At 50.0% G+C, this 19,614-nt stretch overlaps 1 protein-coding gene across 4 annotated transcripts in view; it reads left to right on the plus strand.

Annotated features, from left to right (window-relative positions):
* Positions 1 to 12,844, plus strand: part of Txnrd2 (thioredoxin reductase 2) — a 73,896-nt gene extending 61,052 nt beyond the window's left edge. For all 4 annotated transcript variants that reach the window (XM_045132460.1, XM_045132461.1, XM_012951739.2 and 1 more), the window contains 7 exons: positions 793 to 929; positions 4,081 to 4,176; positions 4,531 to 4,623; positions 6,417 to 6,488; positions 8,629 to 8,726; positions 11,294 to 11,500; positions 12,572 to 12,844. In XM_045132460.1, the coding sequence (XP_044988395.1) occupies positions 793 to 929; positions 4,081 to 4,176; positions 4,531 to 4,623; positions 6,417 to 6,488; positions 8,629 to 8,726; positions 11,294 to 11,417 (620 nt within the window). In that variant the 3' untranslated portion in view covers positions 11,418 to 11,500; positions 12,572 to 12,844. The remainder of the gene's footprint in view (positions 1 to 792; positions 930 to 4,080; positions 4,177 to 4,530; positions 4,624 to 6,416; positions 6,489 to 8,628; positions 8,727 to 11,293; positions 11,501 to 12,571) is intronic.
* Positions 12,845 to 19,614: the final 6,770 nt, after the last annotated feature.

Here is a 19,614-nt window from a genome sequence, read left to right on the forward strand (position 1 = left end):
GAGAGAAGAAGAGAAGAGAGAAGAGGAGAGGAGAGGAAAGGAAGAAAGAAAACTGATAGAGGGAAAGTGCTAAGAGACATGTGACTGAGGATGGTTGGGGCCCAGCAGATGTTAATGGCTGTTGCCTTGCCCATGTAGGCTTGTGAGACCCTGCATGCAGCCTCAGTGGAAAGAGACCTACAGGCCCCATTGGGGTAGGATCCTTAACCTCAGGTCCTGAGCACTGACTGAGGATGCAGCCCTAGAGGACCACCTCCACTCCAGCCTGTCTAGTGAGCCATTAGGTGTCCCTCAGAGGAGGTCCAGGTGGGGGCCATGGTTCTCATTGTTTTGTGAAATTAGGTGAATGATTAATGTCAGCCACAGAACCAAGAAATGTTTGTTTGGTTGATCTATTTATTGTGCTAGAAATAAGATGTGAGACTTTGCAAATGTTTGGTCTACCATTGAGCTACATCCACAATCCTTGATTTTTTGAGATAGGGTCTCCCTGTGGAGCCCAGAATGGCCTTTGAATTTCCTATCTCCTATCTCAGCCTTCTAAGTGCTGATACTTCAGGCAGTTGCCATCACATCTAGCTGGAATGTTTTAAAAGGATCCCAGGTCAAAATTGCTAAAGAAAATCTAGCCAGGCATCATGGTGCATGCCCAGCACTTGGGAGGCAGAGGTAGGAGAATCGCCATGAGTGCAAGGCCACGCAGTGAGTTCCAGGTCAGCCTGTGCTAGTGAGACCCTTCCTCTAAAAAAAAAAATTGCTAAAGAAAATCTTTCAACTTCATCTTTCCTTTAGGGCGAGTTCCAGAAACTAGAAGTTTGAATCTAGAGAAGGCTGGAGTGAATACCAACCCTGAGAATCAGAAGATTCTTGTGGATGCCAGGGACACCACATCCATCCCGCACATCTATGCCATTGGAGATGTTGCTGAGGTGCGACCTGAATCCCTGTACCTGTTTGACTAGTTCTTTGTTCCCACCCACCACAGTTAGGCCTTGAGATGCACAAAACTTAGCTATTGCCACCCATGGGAAAGAGAAGCTTCATTCTTTTTCTTTATTTTTTGCTTGTATGCACATACACATAAGTGTGTGTGTGTGTAATGTGGTAGGTATGGCACATTTACATGTATGTGCCCTTGCAGCACCCTGAATGCTTGTATAGAAAGTCGTCTTTTACTGATTCTGGAGCTTGAGGGGCTCCATAGATTCTTGGGTCTCTCTTCCCCCACAGGACTGGGGTTATTAGCACTCAGGCAGTCTCATTCCCTCTCAGGCGATCATGGTTGCAAAGGAGGCACCCTTAATCACTGACCCATCTCTCCAGTCCTCTTTTTCTTATTTTTTAAAATTTATTTTTATTTACTTATTTATTTATTTTTTGTTTTTCAACATAGGGTCTCACTCTAGCCCCAGGCTAACCTGGGATTCACTATGGAATCTCAGATTGGCCTTGAACTCACGGCAATCCTCCTACCTCTGCCTCCCGAGTGCTAGGATTAAAGGTGTGTGCCACCACGCCCAGCTATCTTTTTCTTATTTTTTTGAAGCAGGGTCTTATTCTAACCAGGGCTGACCTGAAACTCTACAGCCCAAGCTGGCCTTAAACTCAGCTTCTTGAAGTGCTAGTATTAAGGCACGAGCTACTATAACTAGATAGAAATTTCTTTTTTTAATCACAGAGTGCCAGTCACAGGGCTAAACTCCAGGGACTAATTGGGTGTATTCTGGGAAGGCCTGGGCATCAGACTCTGCTTTCTCCAATACTTTACCTCTTTGTGAGGGTTGATGTGGGACATCTTCTTAGAAAGACAAAAACTCCATTTTTTTTTTTTTTTTTTTTTTTTTGGTTTTTTGAGGTAGGGTCTCACTCTGGTCCAGGCTGACCTGGAATTAACTCTGTCATCTCAGGGTGGCCTTGAACTCATGGCGATCCTCCTACCTCTGCCTCCCGAGTGCTGGGATTAAAGGCGTGCGCCACCACGCCCGGCTTAAAAACTCCATTTTCCAAATAAAGTCATGTTCTATGTTTTAGGCAGGCATGAATTTGGTGGGGGCACTATTCAATAGTCCCCAGTATTTACTATACATTTGCTCATTGGATATTAGCTGCACACCACTGGTTACCAGGCACTTTTCAGAGTATTAGGGACATTGCAGGAAACACCCACCCACCCACTACCAGTACTACACAAAGACACACACACATAAAGGAACATCTTGGGAGGCATTCCAGATGGCATAAACCAGTGAACTACTTTAGCATAATGACAGGTTCATTGTCAGTGGTGAAGAGAGAAGTGGTGGGGAGATGTGCCTGAGGGGTCCAGATGGTACCCACCCTTTGGCTGGAGCACCGTAGGCTTAGTGAAGATGCCCATGCTCTCAGGAGAGTGCAGACACTGCCCTGTCCTGGCTTTCTCTGGGAAATGCAGTTAGTAAGTACCCTGTGGGAATTGGGGGTGAGGTGAGTAGTGTCTGAGTCCAGTAAGTCGTAGGTGGGATATTCTCATTCTCATTGTGGAGCTGGGTGGCTGTTAGCAATGCTCAGGGACACACACACCATTAGGCTCTGCAAAGCTGATGTGGGCCTGGGAGAGCTTGATACTTACCTGGTAACAGGACAGAGATGAGGGCTAGACAGGGCTGTACTTCCCCTTAGCATGCCAGTCCTACCAAATGTGGCCACTCTGCAGACCCCTCCTGCTGGGGCAATATAGCCCCTGGGGCCTTTAGTGTACCAGAAGGGTCCCTTTCCACTACCATCAGTGCTCAGAAGTGAGCCCAGTGGCTGCCTCTCAAGCACCATCAGGCCCTGTGACCTAAGCTGAGGAATGTGTGAGAAGGAAACATCCACTGCTGCTAGTTACAAGGTCCCCAGAGAGCAGTTCCAGGGCTCCCAACGTAGAGGACTGTAGGGACAGTGCTATGGGGCATGCTATCAGCCTGGCCTGAACCATGTAACTGGGTGTTGTTGTTGGCTGGACTCTGCCTATGGCTGGTCTGGACAAGATGGTCACTGATAGTAGGCTTCTATTGTATTGTGTACATGTCATCCCTGTGTTCACACAGAAGAGTATCATGCACATCTCTGAGCATCCCAGGAAACCCTTGCATCCAGCTAATGAAGTTCCCTTGCTATATAAATAAGTAGCTCCCGGGCTCTAGGGCACTATTTATTTGGTATGGTAGATACTGTAATATTTTAAACACTGTTGCTACAAATGTGGCATATATTTCAAATTCAATCCATGCAGTTCGAAAGTTCATTATGAGTAGTGCAAAGAGTGAAAGACCATGTGGTCAGGTCAGGTCAGCAGCTGAGAAGAGCCCCAGGGTGGAGCAGGGTCATTGTTTAATGTGATATGGTATATGTGCTGTGTGCAGGATGTTTCCTAGGTTACTCGGGTCTGGTGGAATGCACAGGCTGCTGGCGTAGTTTATCTCTGTAGATCTCTATTCATTCCTGGAATGCCAAACAGCATCTGCATTTCCTGCTGCAGAGGTGATTGGCAGTTGGACCCAAGCCACTGAATGTAAGAACATTGGCAGCACAGAATACCCTGGGACCTAGGGGCAGGGTGTTCCTTGGGATGATGCTGATTTGGGATTTGCCATAGGCTATCATGTGCAGGTCAAGCTGTGTGTATGGAGCACGTGACATGCTTAGTACCATGCAAACCAGAATTCCAGTCACATGGGAACAGTGGGTAGGATCCCTTGAGCTTTGTCATAGAACAGCCCTCCCAGGTTATCAGTGTGACAGGGGTTCAGAGAGAAGTCTGAGCGAGTGAGAACAGCAGGGCTGGGCTCGACAGCTCATTTCTCTTACAGGGAAGATGATAGTAACTGGTGGAGGAAAGCTGATGAAAATAAGCAAACTGCCTAAGGCCCTAGGATGTCCAAGCATCATCACCATGGGAGACTTAGCCTTGCATGCTGAAGGCTTTTAAATTTCTGCAGCTCATGGCACTGTGATGGGGTTTTCGGCAGGGCACCACCTGCTAAAATGGCAGTGGGTGGTGGTGTACCAGCTGTTCATGTTCTCGGGGACATGGTACTGATGTGTCTGTCTTCCCCACAGGGGCGGCCTGAACTGACTCCCACAGCTGTCATGGCAGGGAAGCTCCTGGCCCAGAGGCTTTATGGGAAATCCTCAGCCCTAATGGATTACAACAATGTGAGTTCCCTGAAAAGACCTACCTAAGTCCAGCTTGGGAAAGGCCCAACTGAATCTTCTGGGCAAGGGGCCCATGTGCATCTGTGTGTCTCCATAAGCACAGGGTATGTGTGTGTGTGTGTGGTGTGAATGTGAACATCCACATGTGTCATGCACATGTGTCAGTGTCAGAGCAGGGGTACTATCATGTATGGTTTGGCTTCCGGGTACATCCCAGGAACAGTGAGTGGCCCACCTGCCATGTTTTGTACATGATAGAGCCTGGCCTGGGATCACCATTAAGAGTGTCATGCAGGGGGTATATTCAGATTGAAAGACCCAAGAACCATGCCTAACTCCAAACCTGCGGTCTAGGTTCCTACGACTGTCTTCACGCCCCTGGAGTATGGCTGTGTAGGACTGTCAGAGGAGGAAGCTACAGCCCGCCATGGCCAGGATAATGTAGAGGTAGGAACTGCCAACAATGATGGGGCCTCCGTGGCTGCTCTCCATGAAGTGCCTCCCTGGATATAGGCCTTGTGAATAAGGATGTGGGTGTCCCCACTTTCTGAGGGCTGCACTTGGCAGGACATGATATAGTGGCCCAGAACAATGGTCAGGGAGCAGCAGAAATAGACCTCAGGATGGGAACATAGGAAGGCAGCTCCAAAAACAAGAGAAGGAGGAGGCCTCTGGCAGCTTCATTGTGTCACCAAGCTTTGTTCCTCTGGTCCCACTCAGTAGCCACCTGCTACCCTGGGTTGTATGACTAGGGAAGGGTACCTGGCTGCCTCTTTCTGAGCTCTTGTTGTCTGGCACCCACCCCCTAGCTATGCTGTAGGAATTAGCAGCACCAATAGGGTCTCTACCATGATACCAGCCATTCCACCAGAGTCTCGGGGCCTTTGGTACAAGCCCCACTCTAGCATGCAGAGCACTTATCACAGAAGGCACCAGGGTAAGGTGCCTGTTTTTGCAGCTTTCCTTAACTCATAGGGGCTTGGGTCTCTCTCAGCCTAAATGGCTTCTCCAGGATGTCCTCTGACTTCTCCCCTCTACCCCGCCATCTTTCCTGGCCAGCCAACTTATCCTCTCCTTCCTTCATACCTCCTTCTTCCTGGGACTCTCCTGAGGGCTCCAGTGGGAGAATCTTCATTCTGCCCAGTCCAGACTCTTTCCTTATCACAAAGTCTTCTAGCACTCACAGGCTTGGTTATTGGGGTCTGCTGTGACAAGCTGGCCATGGCCCCTGAAGTGCCCACAGAGTGGGGCCAGGTGGCCTGAAGTATGGTGAGTTAGAAAGCTTTGGTATGGTTTCATCTGGCACTGGCTTACAGGCAGTGGGGAAACCAGACCCCATGCAACCACCAGGCTGTTGGACCTGCCCACCACCCACACTCAGGCCCCTCCATCATAGGATAGGTCTGACAGGCCTGCCTTCCTGGTGCCTTAATTACTATTTTTGTTTGATTCATCATAAGTGTACTTGGACATATTCTCATGCCATTTTATAATGTTGTTTTATGTTTCACAATGTTGAATGTGGCCAAATATCCTTTGTTTGTTTTCTTTTGAGTTCTGTCTTACTTAAAACAATATTCTCTGATGCTCTATTAATTAATAGTGGATGTGTAACACATGTGGAGGCCTTGTTCATGTTTACTCAGCTACAGCTTTGAGCGTGCTGTCGAACCCTTGGTGGGTGGTGAAAGCCCTTGTCCCACAGTTTCAGTGTGCCTGGGGTCTGCCCTGCTCCAGGACCGTCCTATGCCAGGCCCCTCCTTCTAGCCAAAGTTCAGGCCAGGCCAATCAGGGTATCCCAGGGAGATTAGACCACTGCCCGCAAAGCACTAGCAGCTGCCTGCCATCTTCTTGTGCAGCCTGCAGTGGCCATAAGGAAGAAGACTGTGTCCATCCCACACCTGCCCGTGGGGTACCCCAGTGCCATGGCCCAACCTGCAGGCTCTGTGGTGCATTATCTTAGTCAGCACAATAGCCTGTCACCTATTCTGCTGCTTTAGTTCAATGGGGCTCTTAGGCCTGGGTCTGTCTGGAGACCATGGCTGCAGATACACACTGCCTGTGTGTGGGAGGGGGGCGTGCATTTTGCAGCCCGCTAAGTTATGTCTGCACCACAGACCACATCCTCAGGTCATGTGGATCCCTGAGAGCCCTCCCCTCAGCATACCCTGTTAGAGCCATGACTATAGAACTAGCTTGGCCATGGCTGCCAATTTAAGCCTTGGTATCTTGTCAATCAGGTTTACCATGCGTATTATAAGCCACTGGAGTTCACAGTGAGTGAGCAGGACGCATCCCAGTGCTACATAAAGGTGAGTGTTTTGGGGGGCCACATAAAGGTGAGTGTTTGGGGGGCCAGGGTTGTGTTGCACTGGAGGTAAGAGGGAAGGAGGGAAGAGCCAGCAGCAGTGGGAACAGTGATGTGGCACACACACAGGGCAGAGTAACGTGCTTCTTTTTGTAGATACCATGACAAAAGCAATTTAAGGAAGGGGTTTCCTTTGGCTCACAGCTTAAGGATCATAGCAGAGCATGAAGCAACTGGTCACATTGCATCTGCAATCACAAAGTAGAGAGGGATGCATGCTGGTGCTCAGTTTACTTTTTCCTTTTTTTTTTTTTTTTTATTTTAAATTTCACTGTAGTCCATGTTGACCTGGAATTCACTATTTAGTCTCAGAGAGGCCTTGAACTCATGACAGTCCTCCTGCCTCTGCCTCCCAAGTGCTGGGATTAAAGGTGTGCACCACCACACCTGGCTTATTTATTTATTTATTTATTTATTTATTTATTTATTTATTTATTTATTTATTTGAGAAAGAGAGAGAGAGAGATAGAAACAGACAGGTAGAGAAAGAATGGGTACACTAGGGCCTCTAACCACTACAAATGAACTCCAGATGCATGTGCCCCTTTATGCATCTAGCTTACGTGGGCCCTGGGGAGTTGAACCTGGGTCCTTTGGCTTTGCAGACAAGCGCCTTAACCTGTATGCCACCTCTCTAGCCCTACTTTTTCATTTTTATCAAACAGTCTGGGACTCCATCCCATGGAATGGTGCCTTCCATTTAGGGTGGACTGTCCTACCTCAAGTATCCTAATTTAGAAGCTCATAGACTTGCCCATCAGTTTATTTACTAGGTGATTCTAGATCCTGTTTAGTTGGCAGTATTTTTTTTTAATTGGGGGAATGTCTTTTTTTTTTATTTTTATTTATTTATTTGAGAGCGACAGACACAGAGAGAAAGACAGATAGAGGGAGAGAGAGAGAATGGGCGCGCCAGGGCTTCCAGCCTCTGTAAACGAACTCCAGATGCGTGCACCCCCTTGTGCATCTGGCTAACATGGGACCTGGGGAACCGAGCCTCGAACCAGGGTCCTTAGGCTTCACAGGCAAGCGCTTAACCGCTAAGCCATCTCTCCAGCCTGGGAATGTCTTTTTAAAAATATTTTATTTGTTTATTTGAGAGAGAGAAAGAGGTAGAGAGAGAGGGAGAGAGAATGGGCATGCCAGGGCTTCCAGCCACTACAAACAAACTCCTGACGCATGCACCCCCTTGTGCACCTGGCTTACATGGGTCCTGGGGAATCAAACCAGAGTCCTTTGGCTTTGCAGGCAAATGCCTTAACTGCTAAGCATCTCTCCATCCTGAATGCCTTTTTCTTTTCCTTTTTCTTCCTCTTTTTTTTTTAAACACTTGAGGAGAGAGAGAGACTGAGTATGAACACACCAGGGCTTCTTCTTTTTTTAACTTTTTATTTATTTATTAGAGAGAGAGAGATGGAGAGAAAGAGGCAGAGAGAGGGAGAGAGAGAATGGGTGTGCCAGGGCCTCTAGCCCCTGCAAACAAACTCCAGATGCATGTACCACCTTGTGCATCTGGCTTACCTGGGTTCTGGGGCATTGAACTGGGGTCCTTTGGCTTTGCAGGCAAATGCCTTAACCACAAAGCCATCTCTCTAGCCCACACCAGGGCTTCTTGCCACTGCAAATGAACTCTAGATGCATGTGCCACTTTGTGTATCTGGCTTTGTGGGTACTAGGGAATTAAACATGGGCTAGAAGGCTTTTCAAGTAAGAATCTTTAACTGCTAAGCTATCTCCCCAGTCCCTGAGGTGGCAATAGTTTTTTAAAAATTGTTTTTATTTATTTGAGAGAAAGCATGAATATGGGCATGCCAGAGCCTCTTGCCACTGCAGACAAACTCTAGAGGCATATGCCACTTCCTGTATCTGGTTTTACATGGGTGTTGGGGGAACTGATCTTGAGCCAGCAGGCTTTGCAAGCAAGGGCCTTTAACTGCTGAGCCATTTCTTCAGCCCTAGTTGGCAATATTAACCATTACAAGCGGGAATCTCTGAAGGCTGCAGAGTTGGGACACAGTTGGGTGTGCTCTGTGACTCGGTGGGTCCCCTGTGGCAAAGGGTTGCTAATAAATTGTGGCTTTCAGATGGTATGCCTGAAGGAACCCCCACAGCTAGTGCTGGGTCTCCACTTCCTCGGCCCCAATGCTGGAGAAGTTATTCAAGGATTTGCTCTGGGAATCAAGTAAGTCAGAAGGAATGCTTGTGTCCTACCGAATGCCAGGAGCTCTGCAGTGAAAGCTGCTGTGTCCACATTGCTCTTGGGACTGGGGCTTGCACATGTCTAGCAGATATCCTTAAGATTCTTCTCAGATATGGCAGGCTTGGCCAGAAAAGAGGCTTTCTTCTCTAGATAAGGCTGTTAAACAGAGCCATACAACATGTCCTCTGTGCCTGAGCTCCTGGGGATGGCTGCAGCCATCAGTAACTACTTGGGCCTTTTCTACATGAGTAGAATGAGAAGGATTGAGCCCTCACTCCCACAGTCCTCAGGAGTAGTGAAGATGGTCTGGATCTTGAAGGTGCTGATAAAAAGTTGCCTAGAGCTGTTCCTTGGGTCTCTGGTTAAGGCAGTGTGGAGTGTGTATGTGTCCTCATGCGCACATCTGACTACATGCATGTATGGTGTCACGGGTGGAACCCTGAGCCTCACACAAACTAGGCAAATGCTGTAACCACAAGCTGTATCCTGAGGCCTACAGAGGCCATGAAGTGGCTCGCGATGGGGTGAGCAGGTGATGCTAGGAAGTCAAGCATGGTTTCTTAGAAGGGTAGCTGAACGTACAGTCTAGGAGGCAGAGGGCCAGGCAAGGACAAACTGGAGAAAGCAGAGGTAAGAAGAAGGGGTAAATGGGAAGAAGGTGTGTGGAGAACTGGGTTCCCAGTGGGCTAAGAACTGGGCCTTGAGGACAGGTGGTCTAGGGGGAGCAGGCCGGGATAAAGGAACAGAGCTGGTATGTTGATGGGCTCTGCAGGTGGAGATGAAAGGTCTAGATTCCTTGAGACCATTATGGAGCCATGCCTTTCACAGAGCAGTGAGCCTTCATCCTATCATGGCCCACCTGTCCTGCACACATGTAATGGCTGGCAATCTTGAGCTTTAGGTCCCAGATGGGCCATGTCCTTGGAATACACGTCTGGTTCCTCAGCTGCTGAGTGATATATGGCACAACTATCATCTGGAAGTTCTATCTAGAAAAACCACAGGGTAGGTAGGATCCATGAGTCCTTCATCCATTCCTGAGAGTTCTGCTAGAGCCCATAGGGTGGGTGCAAGGAGAATGGCTGTAGGTAGTTCTGTGTGAGTGATGGTAGATGGGGCCATCTCCAACTCTTGGGGCTGACAAGACAAGACCAGGCCTGGCCCTATCCCAGCAACACATTGCTTTCCACTTGAACTACATGCAGATGCTATTGCTCAGACTTACACTCAGTGTCTGGAAGAATTTCTGGGAAAGTTCTTTAAATGGAGGCAGCCTCTTGGCATAATGTAACTGCAAAGGGTTTATTTCTTAATATGCAAAGAGCTCTTACCATTCAATTTATGATGCAGACAACTGGAAAGAACAAGTATAGAACATAAACAGGCAGTTCACAGGAAATAAAGATAAAAGGTTGATTTGAAGGATGCTATGCTTTGGAGTTTAACATTTGAAATGTTTAAATGTATTTAAAACAGCAAGGAACTGTTTGAGTTGGTCTAAAGCTTGAGGCTCTCTATTCATCACAGTGACAGTCAGTGTCTGTTGGATAGAGACACTAAGACCTGAGCACACTGGTAGAGTGCCAAGAATGATGTTTTAGACATGATCAGGTGGCCTTGGAATGAACCTGGCTCACTAGAGACTTCCATCTGTATTTGAAATACACACACCTGCTGTGCAAGTTGTGAATTTACCCACCAGATGCTTTAGCACAAGTGTGCATAGACATAAGGAAATCTTGTTTCAACTTTGTCTAATGGAAAACAATAGAAGCTGTTACCCTCTGTGCTTTATAGGGTGTCCATAAGTATAGTGTCCCTAAGGAGGTGAATAGTGCCTACTGAGCATGTACATTGTTGCTGCCTGCAGTGCCCACAGCACCCATTACTCTGTAGACCTTTAGCAACTGGGCTAGGTGGGAGCCAGTTCTCAGAGGCCAGGAGATAGTCTGGGCAGTGGAAGCTATCCTTATAGGGTCAGCAGCTGAGCTGGACCAAGTTGTCTTCTCTATGTATTCATGCACTTACTCTGGACAGACAAGATACAACTTACAGATCAGTCCGCTCCTTGCTTGCACAGTGGTGTTTGGGTATCATGTCTCCAAGTGTGAGATTTCTGAGCTGGGCTGGGTGGAAGGCTTGGTGGTGTGGGAGGCTGGGTAGTAGAAGCTGTGTTCATAAGTAGTATACTTCTGCTGGCTGAGGTGGGTCATTTCTGCCACACCTTGGCAGAGTGATGGAGCAGACCTCAAGGAAGGAGTAGGTGGGACTAGAGATTAGGAGGCCAAAACATAGCAAGCCAGGGAGAAATTGGATTGGAGGTGAGCCCAAAGGGTCTTCCATTTGGCCACTGTAGGCAGTGGACATTTGCTGGGTGGAAGGTGGATAGTCCAATATATGTGTGGTCAGATGTTCCCACCCACCACTAGCTGGGGAAATAAGGGGATTAGTGAGGAGAACCTGTGCTTTCAAAGCTTTCCCAGGGTCAGGGTGGTATGGGCATGCCTCTCTGTGCTGACTGCTTGCCATTCTCCACCCTATGCATGCAGGTGTGGGGCCTCCTATGAACAGGTAATGCAGACAGTGGGCATCCACCCCACCTGCTCTGAAGAAGTGGTCAAACTGCACATCTCCAAGCGCTCAGGCCTGGACCCCACTGTGACTGGTTGCTGAGGTTAAGCCACCATCCCTGCCAAGCCAAGGGCACACACTGTATTGCCTGCTCAATACCAGGCTCCTCAGAAACCTGGACCCAGGTACACAAGTTTGAAGATGGAGCACAGGACTAGGGGTGGGTGGTACTTTGATGAACATGATGCAAGGCGCATGGTGCAGCTAGGCCTGAGTTTGGACCAGTGAGCTCTGCCCTCCATTCAGACCATGGTGGTCCAGAAGCAAGGCTGGGAGGGGAGGCCACCAAGAACCCAGCCTTCTGAGGACACCCTGAGATCCCTGCCTAGTCCCTGCTGGTCCCCGTGTGTAGGGTATTGAGGGAGCAGGCTTACACCTACAGAGTCTCCTGGGCAGTCTCAAGTACTGTTGGTGGAAGCTGGCCTCCCCTTCCCCCCCTCAGAGTGCTGGCTTACATTTCATACCGCCAGTGCTGGCTTATAGTTCCTCTTGCCCAGAAGGTGGAGATGCTGCCTCATGCCACCTTCACATCTGGTTCAGTGACAGCTTTGTAAAGCTGGGCTGGCTAAGCAGGCAGCTGGAAGTCTCAGTGGTATGCTGGCCATTGTAACCCTCTTATAAGGAGGAAAAAATTAGCAAATACCTCCCTGCCCTGCACTGTCACCTGACTGACATGATATTCTCCCCAAGCCTCCTAAGGCTGGGTCCTTGGGCTTGTACAGGCTGTCAGCCCTTCCATATTTAGGGTCCTTTGGGACCACTCCCCCACACCCTGAGGTGGAGGCTATATGAAGAAAGTTCACTCCCCTTCAGGATGCCTCTAGCAGGTTTTAGGGCCCAAGCAATGGTTCATGGGTCCAGTGGACTGTGGATCCTGGGCATCCTGGCATCCTCTCCACCGTGGTTCCCCAGAGTCATGGTTGCCTTTGCTACAGACAAAGGGCCTCCAAGACAGCTCTTATCAGAATATTATACCTCCCAGGTTGTTTTGTTACGAGCCTACTACAAGGTTTTATCATTTCAAAATCCTTTTGTAGTACTACAATGTCCCCTCTGACTCACTCAATGGGGCAGTGGGGGGCTCTCTTCAGGGGCTCATCTGCAATCATCCTTCGAGGGTCCCATGTGTGAGTGTGGGTGATATGGCCAGATAAATGTGAGATGTGGCTTGTGCTGACCCCACCCATCATTGGCAGGACTGGAAAGCCAGGCCTTGGCACCTTCTCAGAGAGCCCAGGATACATCTATGGAGCCTTGTGTGTCTGCACAGACAACGGTGTATGCCTTGCAGGGATGGCGTCAGGAAATCAGCCTACATCTGCACCTCATCATCCTGTTTAGCCTGGCCAGCCTCTCCAGGTCCCCAGTGCCAGATGATGATGGCCTGGGCAGAAACCCCCATGTGGGGCTGCCCACGTCTGAGCCCCTTGGCATTTCTGGAATAACAAATAAAGAGGATGTTTCCTGAAGCATGTTCTGCTTGTGGTGTCCCAGGACTACCCAGCAGGGCAGGGCCTGGCCAGCCCCCTCAAATGAAAGAAACTTCCAAGACCTGCTGTCATGTGGAGCTCAATCAACAGGGCCATCTAGAACATCTGCAGCCCCAATATCTGTATTCAGAAGTTCCCAGATGCAGTTGACATGGGGGAGGGGCCTCTTCCTGGACCTTCTCCCCAGGTCACACCTGAGGTCTTTGCATTGAAGCAAGGCAGGCACCCTAGCTTCCAGCAGGCACTGGGGTGGCGGGGGCGGGGGAGGACAAGACTTGGCAGGGGTGTTTAAGGCTTTCTGCTCCTGAATATTAGCCACCTTGTTAGGTTTCCATTGTGACCCTCCAAGTCAGCTTGGTGGCTGCATTTTGGCTAATCCTCTGTATTGAAACTTGATGGGCCAGAGAGCGCCTGTCAATCACCACTGGGAGAGACAGCCACAGGCGGCCCGGCATTGTGCTAAGGCTTTAGCAGCAGCTAATCTCGTGTCTTCCTTAAGAAAACATCACTTAGTCTGCTGGCCCAGGAACCCTGGATGGGACCCTGCTTGTCAGCGAACAAAGGAATGTGTTTGCACCTTAATGGGCCTACGGGAGCCTGGCTCATGGTGTGAAGCCTGTGAGGTGTTCAGACACTCAATTAAGATGCCAAGTCCTGGGTTGGGCCTGGCTCTCCTGACAAGTGCAGAGCCAGATCAGCCATGTCCCATTTAACGCACGGCTGGTGGCGCACCCCAGCCACTAGGATTCTCTAGGCTGAGGTTTTATCTGCTTTAGTGGCAAAGAGGTCAGCTAACACCTGCTGCTTGGGGCTGGTGGGATAGGAGATCTGGCTAGACACCCTCCAGTGAATTCCACAGCCCTGGAAGCAGCCCCTGCCATGGGGCAAGCAAGTACCTCTCTAGGGAGGGAGGAGACTTGCCTTCCTGCTCACCTAGCCATCCAGTGCCATCTACACACCCATGTCTCCATTGCCCTGCCAGGTGGCTTTTGTGTGCATCTCTTACCCCAAGAACAGATCTTGTATTAGCCTACCTGCCCTAGAGTCTCTACTGAAAGCCATAGCTACTATACCCAGGAAAAACCAGACATCCAAAATACCTTCCCACATGGCCTTACATCCTGGCTCCCTTTGCAGTCCTAATAAATGGTGAGTAAGGATCTGACCAACTCACAGACAGCAAATGTAGCATGGGAAAGTCTGCCACTGGGAACTCATGGCCAGCCACCACCCAGGACCAGGCATTGAAACAGCATACACTGGCCAGGGTATGGGACCAGAAACATGTTTAGTGGACTCAGAAAACAGCCCACTGCTCTGGTAGGACCTAGCCAAGAGACCCTACTCAGGCAGCTATGGAGCCAGAACAGGCCTGGGAGGAACCTGATGCGGCAGTGTGCACATACTACCAAATGTCCTGGGCCATTCACCCAGGGTTCTGGTGTCCTGTGTTCAAGGAGGGCAAGTGCCAAGACAGGACAGATGTGCTGTGCCAGTAATGGCATCTAGCCTGAGTGTCCTACCTGGCTACAGAATCACTGCATGGCCAGCCCCCTCTCTGGGCCGGAAAATACAAGAAGGGGCTGAAGATCTCCTGAGCCAACTGCTTTCCACCTCAGGGCCAAGTGCTCCCTGGGGCTGCCACCTCTCTGTCTTTGCATGTTTTTATGGTGCAATGAAAATATGATTTTAATTCCTTAGATTGTTCCATGTAACCTGCAATTACCCCCAGCAATGTCTTGCACACTTCGGCTTGTGGCTCCAGATTGCGCAAGGACTTGGGAAGGAGAAGGGCGGGAGGGAGGCTTCCTACTACTTCACTCTCCCTGGGAAGTGGGGTGGGGTGCCCATCCATCACCCCACCTACTCCCTCCTCCAACCTGCCGCCTTGTACTGAGGCCCTCTGGATGGCAGGCACACAGAGCTAGGTGGCAGACAGTTTTGTGGGCAGAACTAATAGCACAGTGAGGTCTCTGAGGAGGAGCCTGGGGTTAACAGCACAGGATGTAAAGAGGGCTATCAGTTCTTGGGGGTATCTGAGTTGCCAAGACTACAGTTCCTCGTTACTCTGGGCATACTCCATAAGCCTGTGGGGGCCTCCATATGTGCTCAGCAGGAGGCAGTAGGAGTGTGTCTTAGCTGTGCTTTCCTGGCAGTGGAAGTGACCTCCATGTCTTCATCAGGCACCCTTACCAGCCAGCAGAATTCCCCTGTGAGAAGCAGTATATTGTCTCTCTGTGGCCTCAGGTGGGAGCTTGTCCCTGACATCTGTGCTCTTCTCAGTGTCTTGGCACATGTCTCACTTCCACAGGTGGCCACCTGATCTTCAGTATCCAGCAGGCACCTGGGAGCTAACAGCAGTGTTGGGGGAGCAGACCTGAGGCCCCCATCTACTGCCTACCTTCTGGACATAGTCGCCTGGAGCTATGGACAATCTGGACCTGCATAGGGGCACCCTGAGACATCCAACCAGCATGCCTGTCAGGGAGGCTGTGCCTTAGGAGAGACCTGTGTACCATAAGGCTGTGTCATTATTTAGATCCCACATGCCTGGCCCCTAGTCAGGAGACTCCTTCATAACACCAAGGAGACATGACTGGGTTATCACTACACTGTCCTTTCCCACCTCAGCTTACCCTATGTCCCTCTGGAAGCTGTTTTCCCTTTGCCCAGGAACCATGGGCCCACACCTCAGTCAATGGCCTTCTTCAACAACTGACTGGAGTCCCTTGTCTTGACCTCTGCCTGTCTGTCCTTCCACCTTCCTAGTCTGCCCACCCATGGTTCCACTCAGAGTGCAGGGGGCATGAGTGGTGAGGATAGGTGCAGTTTACTGCCAAATGCAGAGTGGACCATTTTCTTCCTAGAAAAGCAGTAGCAGTGGCTGTACCTGGGGCCAGCAGGTGGTGGGGATGCTGAGGAGCAGGCTGGACATCCCAAGCAAGCAGGTATCTGGGCACACTCTTCTGCAGGGCTACCCCATTTAGGAAGCATCTGCAAACCAATTACCCAGATGACCTGAGCCAGGCCTGGCTTCTGGGGCCCCAACTTCAAAGAAAAATATACTCTCCTGGCCCCAAACTTATAGATTGTGGGTTTGCTGAGCAAGAGAGCCTCAGCTCAGTCCAAAATGAGGTAGGGACTAGAACAGTCGCAGGGTCAGGATTCTGAACCCTCCCTAGACCGAGTATCACACTTGAGCAAGCAAAGGTCCCTGGCTTGAGGGAAGTGGGGTCACCTCTCAGTGGGAGTACTGTCATCCCATGTTGCCAAGAACTCACTGTCTATCCACCTAAGGCCATAGTGTTTCCTTGCTTCACAGTGAGGTGGCTGACTGCTGACAGGTTTCTGGACCCTGCTCCCTGGACTTCCACAGAATGAATGCAAGCAGCAGCCGCAAGCCCACACTGATGGGCCAGCACAGAAGATGTCTCCCTGAGGGTCCCTGATGAGCATAGGTCTCTCCCTCCTTCACACTGGCTGCGTTTCCCCTTCCATCTGCAAAAGGGTTCTCCTGGTGCTGGTTCTAACAAAAGCCCAAGCCCAGCAGAGTCCACAAGGGAGGAATTTGTCTTAGGCACTTCAGCTGTGTATTGCATGGCTTTGGGGACTACCCCGTGCCAAACAGGGGCATAAATACATGGGTAGAAATGCATGTTGGCTCGTTGTTCACAAGAGATGCTGCCACGCCCATGCCTGGTTTGCTCCTTACACCTCTTAGGCATGCCCAGATTGAGGGGCTCTGGTGTTCTGTTGGTCTTGCAGAAGAGATGGAGCTCCCCCAGCACTGTGGAGACACCTCTACCCTGTCCTACCACAGCCAGGCTACAGGGCCTGGTGCTCAGAATCCTGCCTAGAAAGAGCTGCCTAGAAGGGGAAACATGCTGGTAAGGGTTTGTCCAACCACACTTCCCAGAATGTTCAGGATGGGGATATAATTGACCAAATAATTCTTTAACAAAAACTAACAAGTGATCACTAGAACTCATCATTATGATGAGTCTTGTGGGCAGAAGGCTGGAAGGCTGTGATGTCAAGATGACATACCTGAGCATTCCTTGGGCTTCACCTGTATCATCAGGTGTCAAGGTCGGCCTCCAAGCTCAGCAGGCATGACTGGGGTCATCACTCCTGTTTCCAGAACCCACTATGGCAGGGTGAAGTTTTGTCAAGAGGTGAAGATGAGCAACGGAGGGGAGTCCCACTGGCGCCATGGATCCTCCAAGAACAGCAGAGCTGCAGCCACATACCCGTGCACTGGACAGTCAGTAGCTGAGAGTCTGGGTGCCTACAGCATCATGCCACATCCATGCCTGTCATGGCCCATCTGGTGTGGTCTGAGTCCAGCAAAGGTCTGAGCTGGCTGCTGTCCATTTTATAAGGAACAAGCCTGGGAAGGAGGAGGGAGGACCCACTTTACAGATTTTGCTTCTTGATCCCTGTGACCCTGATGATGGATCAGCCAGGGGGCTGGCCTCCATACTTTCATGCTTTACTGCAGAGCCATCCTGGACAACCCTGACTGCTAGGGCCTGGCTTCTGTTGTTTTCCAAACCCCTTAGAGCTCCCCAATCGTTCTAGAGTTACAGGTTCTGCCACCAGAGGCTTTCAGATGCCCTGAACACCCTGGTCCCCAGCCAAGCACCTGTGGCTACAAGGGTATTGAGGAGCCCTCTACCTCTCCCTGGGCCCCAGCAAAGCATCTTAGACCCAGAGCCTGCCTAATCCCAGCCCTGCTGTGGTTTATGGTACTCAGGTTACCCTAATCCTGAAACCCAAGTCGGAGTCCCTGCAGCCTTCCCAGTACCATCTGAGGAGCGAATGGGGCCTTCCCAGTGAGAGGACTTCTCTCACAGGCCTTCTGTGTTCAGTGCTTACTTCCCATTAGGGGAAGGCAGGGTGCTGGGCACCCACAGGGTAGAAATCCAGCCCTGATAAAATCAAGCAGGTTCCAGAGACACCAGGCAAACTCTTGGCCACCTGGCTGGTCTAGCCACGGCCTAATTCTGGGAAGGAAAACACAAAGCTAGCAGTGACTGCAAGTGATGGGCATGGCAGACCCAGCTCAAGCCTGACCTCTAAGGTTTCATGGGACAGTAACTGGGCCTTGTAGTTCCATAAAATTGAACTTTTTTTCCCTCCCAATAAAATTAGATCTTTGGGGCTTATAACTAATGATCAAATAACACTAAATGCCTGGGAGTAGTGTGACCATAAACAAGATACAATGTCACCTTGTTACATAGCAACTGAGGGTCAGGAGCCAGCTGGGCCCAGCTCCTTGGCCTAGCGGCTGGCCATTTACTCCAGGGTTCCCAGGGTAGTTTTGCTCTGTGCATGGGCACAAGTCTAAGCACCCTACAAGGGAGCAGGAACACTCCCCACTGTCTCCTTTGTTGTACTAGCAAGGTGCATGGGCCAGGTACAAGTAATGATACCTTGTGTTTCCAGGATCTCCAGAATTTTCCCTAAAGCAGATACATTAGTTCCTGACTTATAAGGGCCAAGATGTGAGATGGAACGTCACAAGGTAAAGCAACACCTGAATGTCAGGGCCGCTGTTTGATAAGTGAGAATACTCCAACCTGGACCAACCTCCCAAGACTCCCTGTGGAGTGAGATGGCAAAGCCAGGATTCAAGCATACTCTCCTCCTGCCCTCCCCTCCCCACTGAAGACTCAGTAACTGGGTGGATGGAAGGCAAGACCTTTCCAAGATTTCAATGGCTCATTGTTCTGCCTGTGGTGGCTGGAATTGGACTGGCCAATTATAATAATAAAGTTCAAATAATCAGCCACTGGTTGGGTTTCCAAAGCTCAGGGAGTATTTGATTTTTCAAAGTCTCTGGGAGGGGAGGAGGTGTAATAAATGGAGTTGGTTGTTCCCATCAGTTCATTCTTTGCAAGGCTGAGTCTCTCATCCCATACCTTCATTCTCTCAGAAGGTGTTGTACCTGTCTACTTTCTGGTGTCCAGGCATGTCAAGGCGAGAAATTATTCCAGAGGCCCAGCCGCAGTGGGGGTGAGATCTGCCATTGCCAGCACAGACAGGCTCCTCCCCAGTCCTCCAAGGGCTGCTATGAGGACCAGGCCTACAACCACAGGGCACCCTGCCACAGATCTCCCATAACACACAGCTAAACTTGCCTGTACTTTTGTTGTTTTGAGACAAGGCTGTACCTCTGCCTGGTCTTGAACTTGTTATATAAGAGCAGGCTGGCCTCAGACTTACAGAGATCTTCCTCTCTCTGCCTCCCCAAAGTGCTGAGCCACGATAGTTTGGCCATTCTTCTGAGGTCCATGCTATTCCCACAGCCCAGAGCTGTGCCTTGACCCTCTGCCCTGGTTGATTACTCGACTGGGTAAGATTTCGTACAAGGTCTCCTCTCCTAGAAGCTTTCTCAGACACCTAGCAAGGTGAGACACCTGTTTAGGGCTCCCATGGAATGCTTCTGTTATCTGGAAGGGTACCTTTCCCTGTTGCTCCAAAGGGGCCTTCTTTCTTCATGTCTGTCCCTGGCATTGTGCTTTGCATATATCAGCTGCTGAAAGTGTGGCTGTCATGCATGGTGGGAAGACTTCATATTAACTGAGCATGGGGCCACATAATCCCAGCACTTGATAGACTGAAGCAGGAGGATCATGAGTTTGAGGTGAACCTAGGCTTACATTGTGAGATCTTGACTCAAAATAACAACAAAACTCAGGTTTTGAGGTGGGCTTTTTATTTCAAAATGTCCATGGTATCTG

Source organism: Jaculus jaculus, chromosome 13 (genome assembly GCF_020740685.1).
Source record: "Jaculus jaculus isolate mJacJac1 chromosome 13, mJacJac1.mat.Y.cur, whole genome shotgun sequence".
In the NCBI taxonomy this organism is placed as follows: Eukaryota; Metazoa; Chordata; class Mammalia; order Rodentia; family Dipodidae; genus Jaculus; species Jaculus jaculus.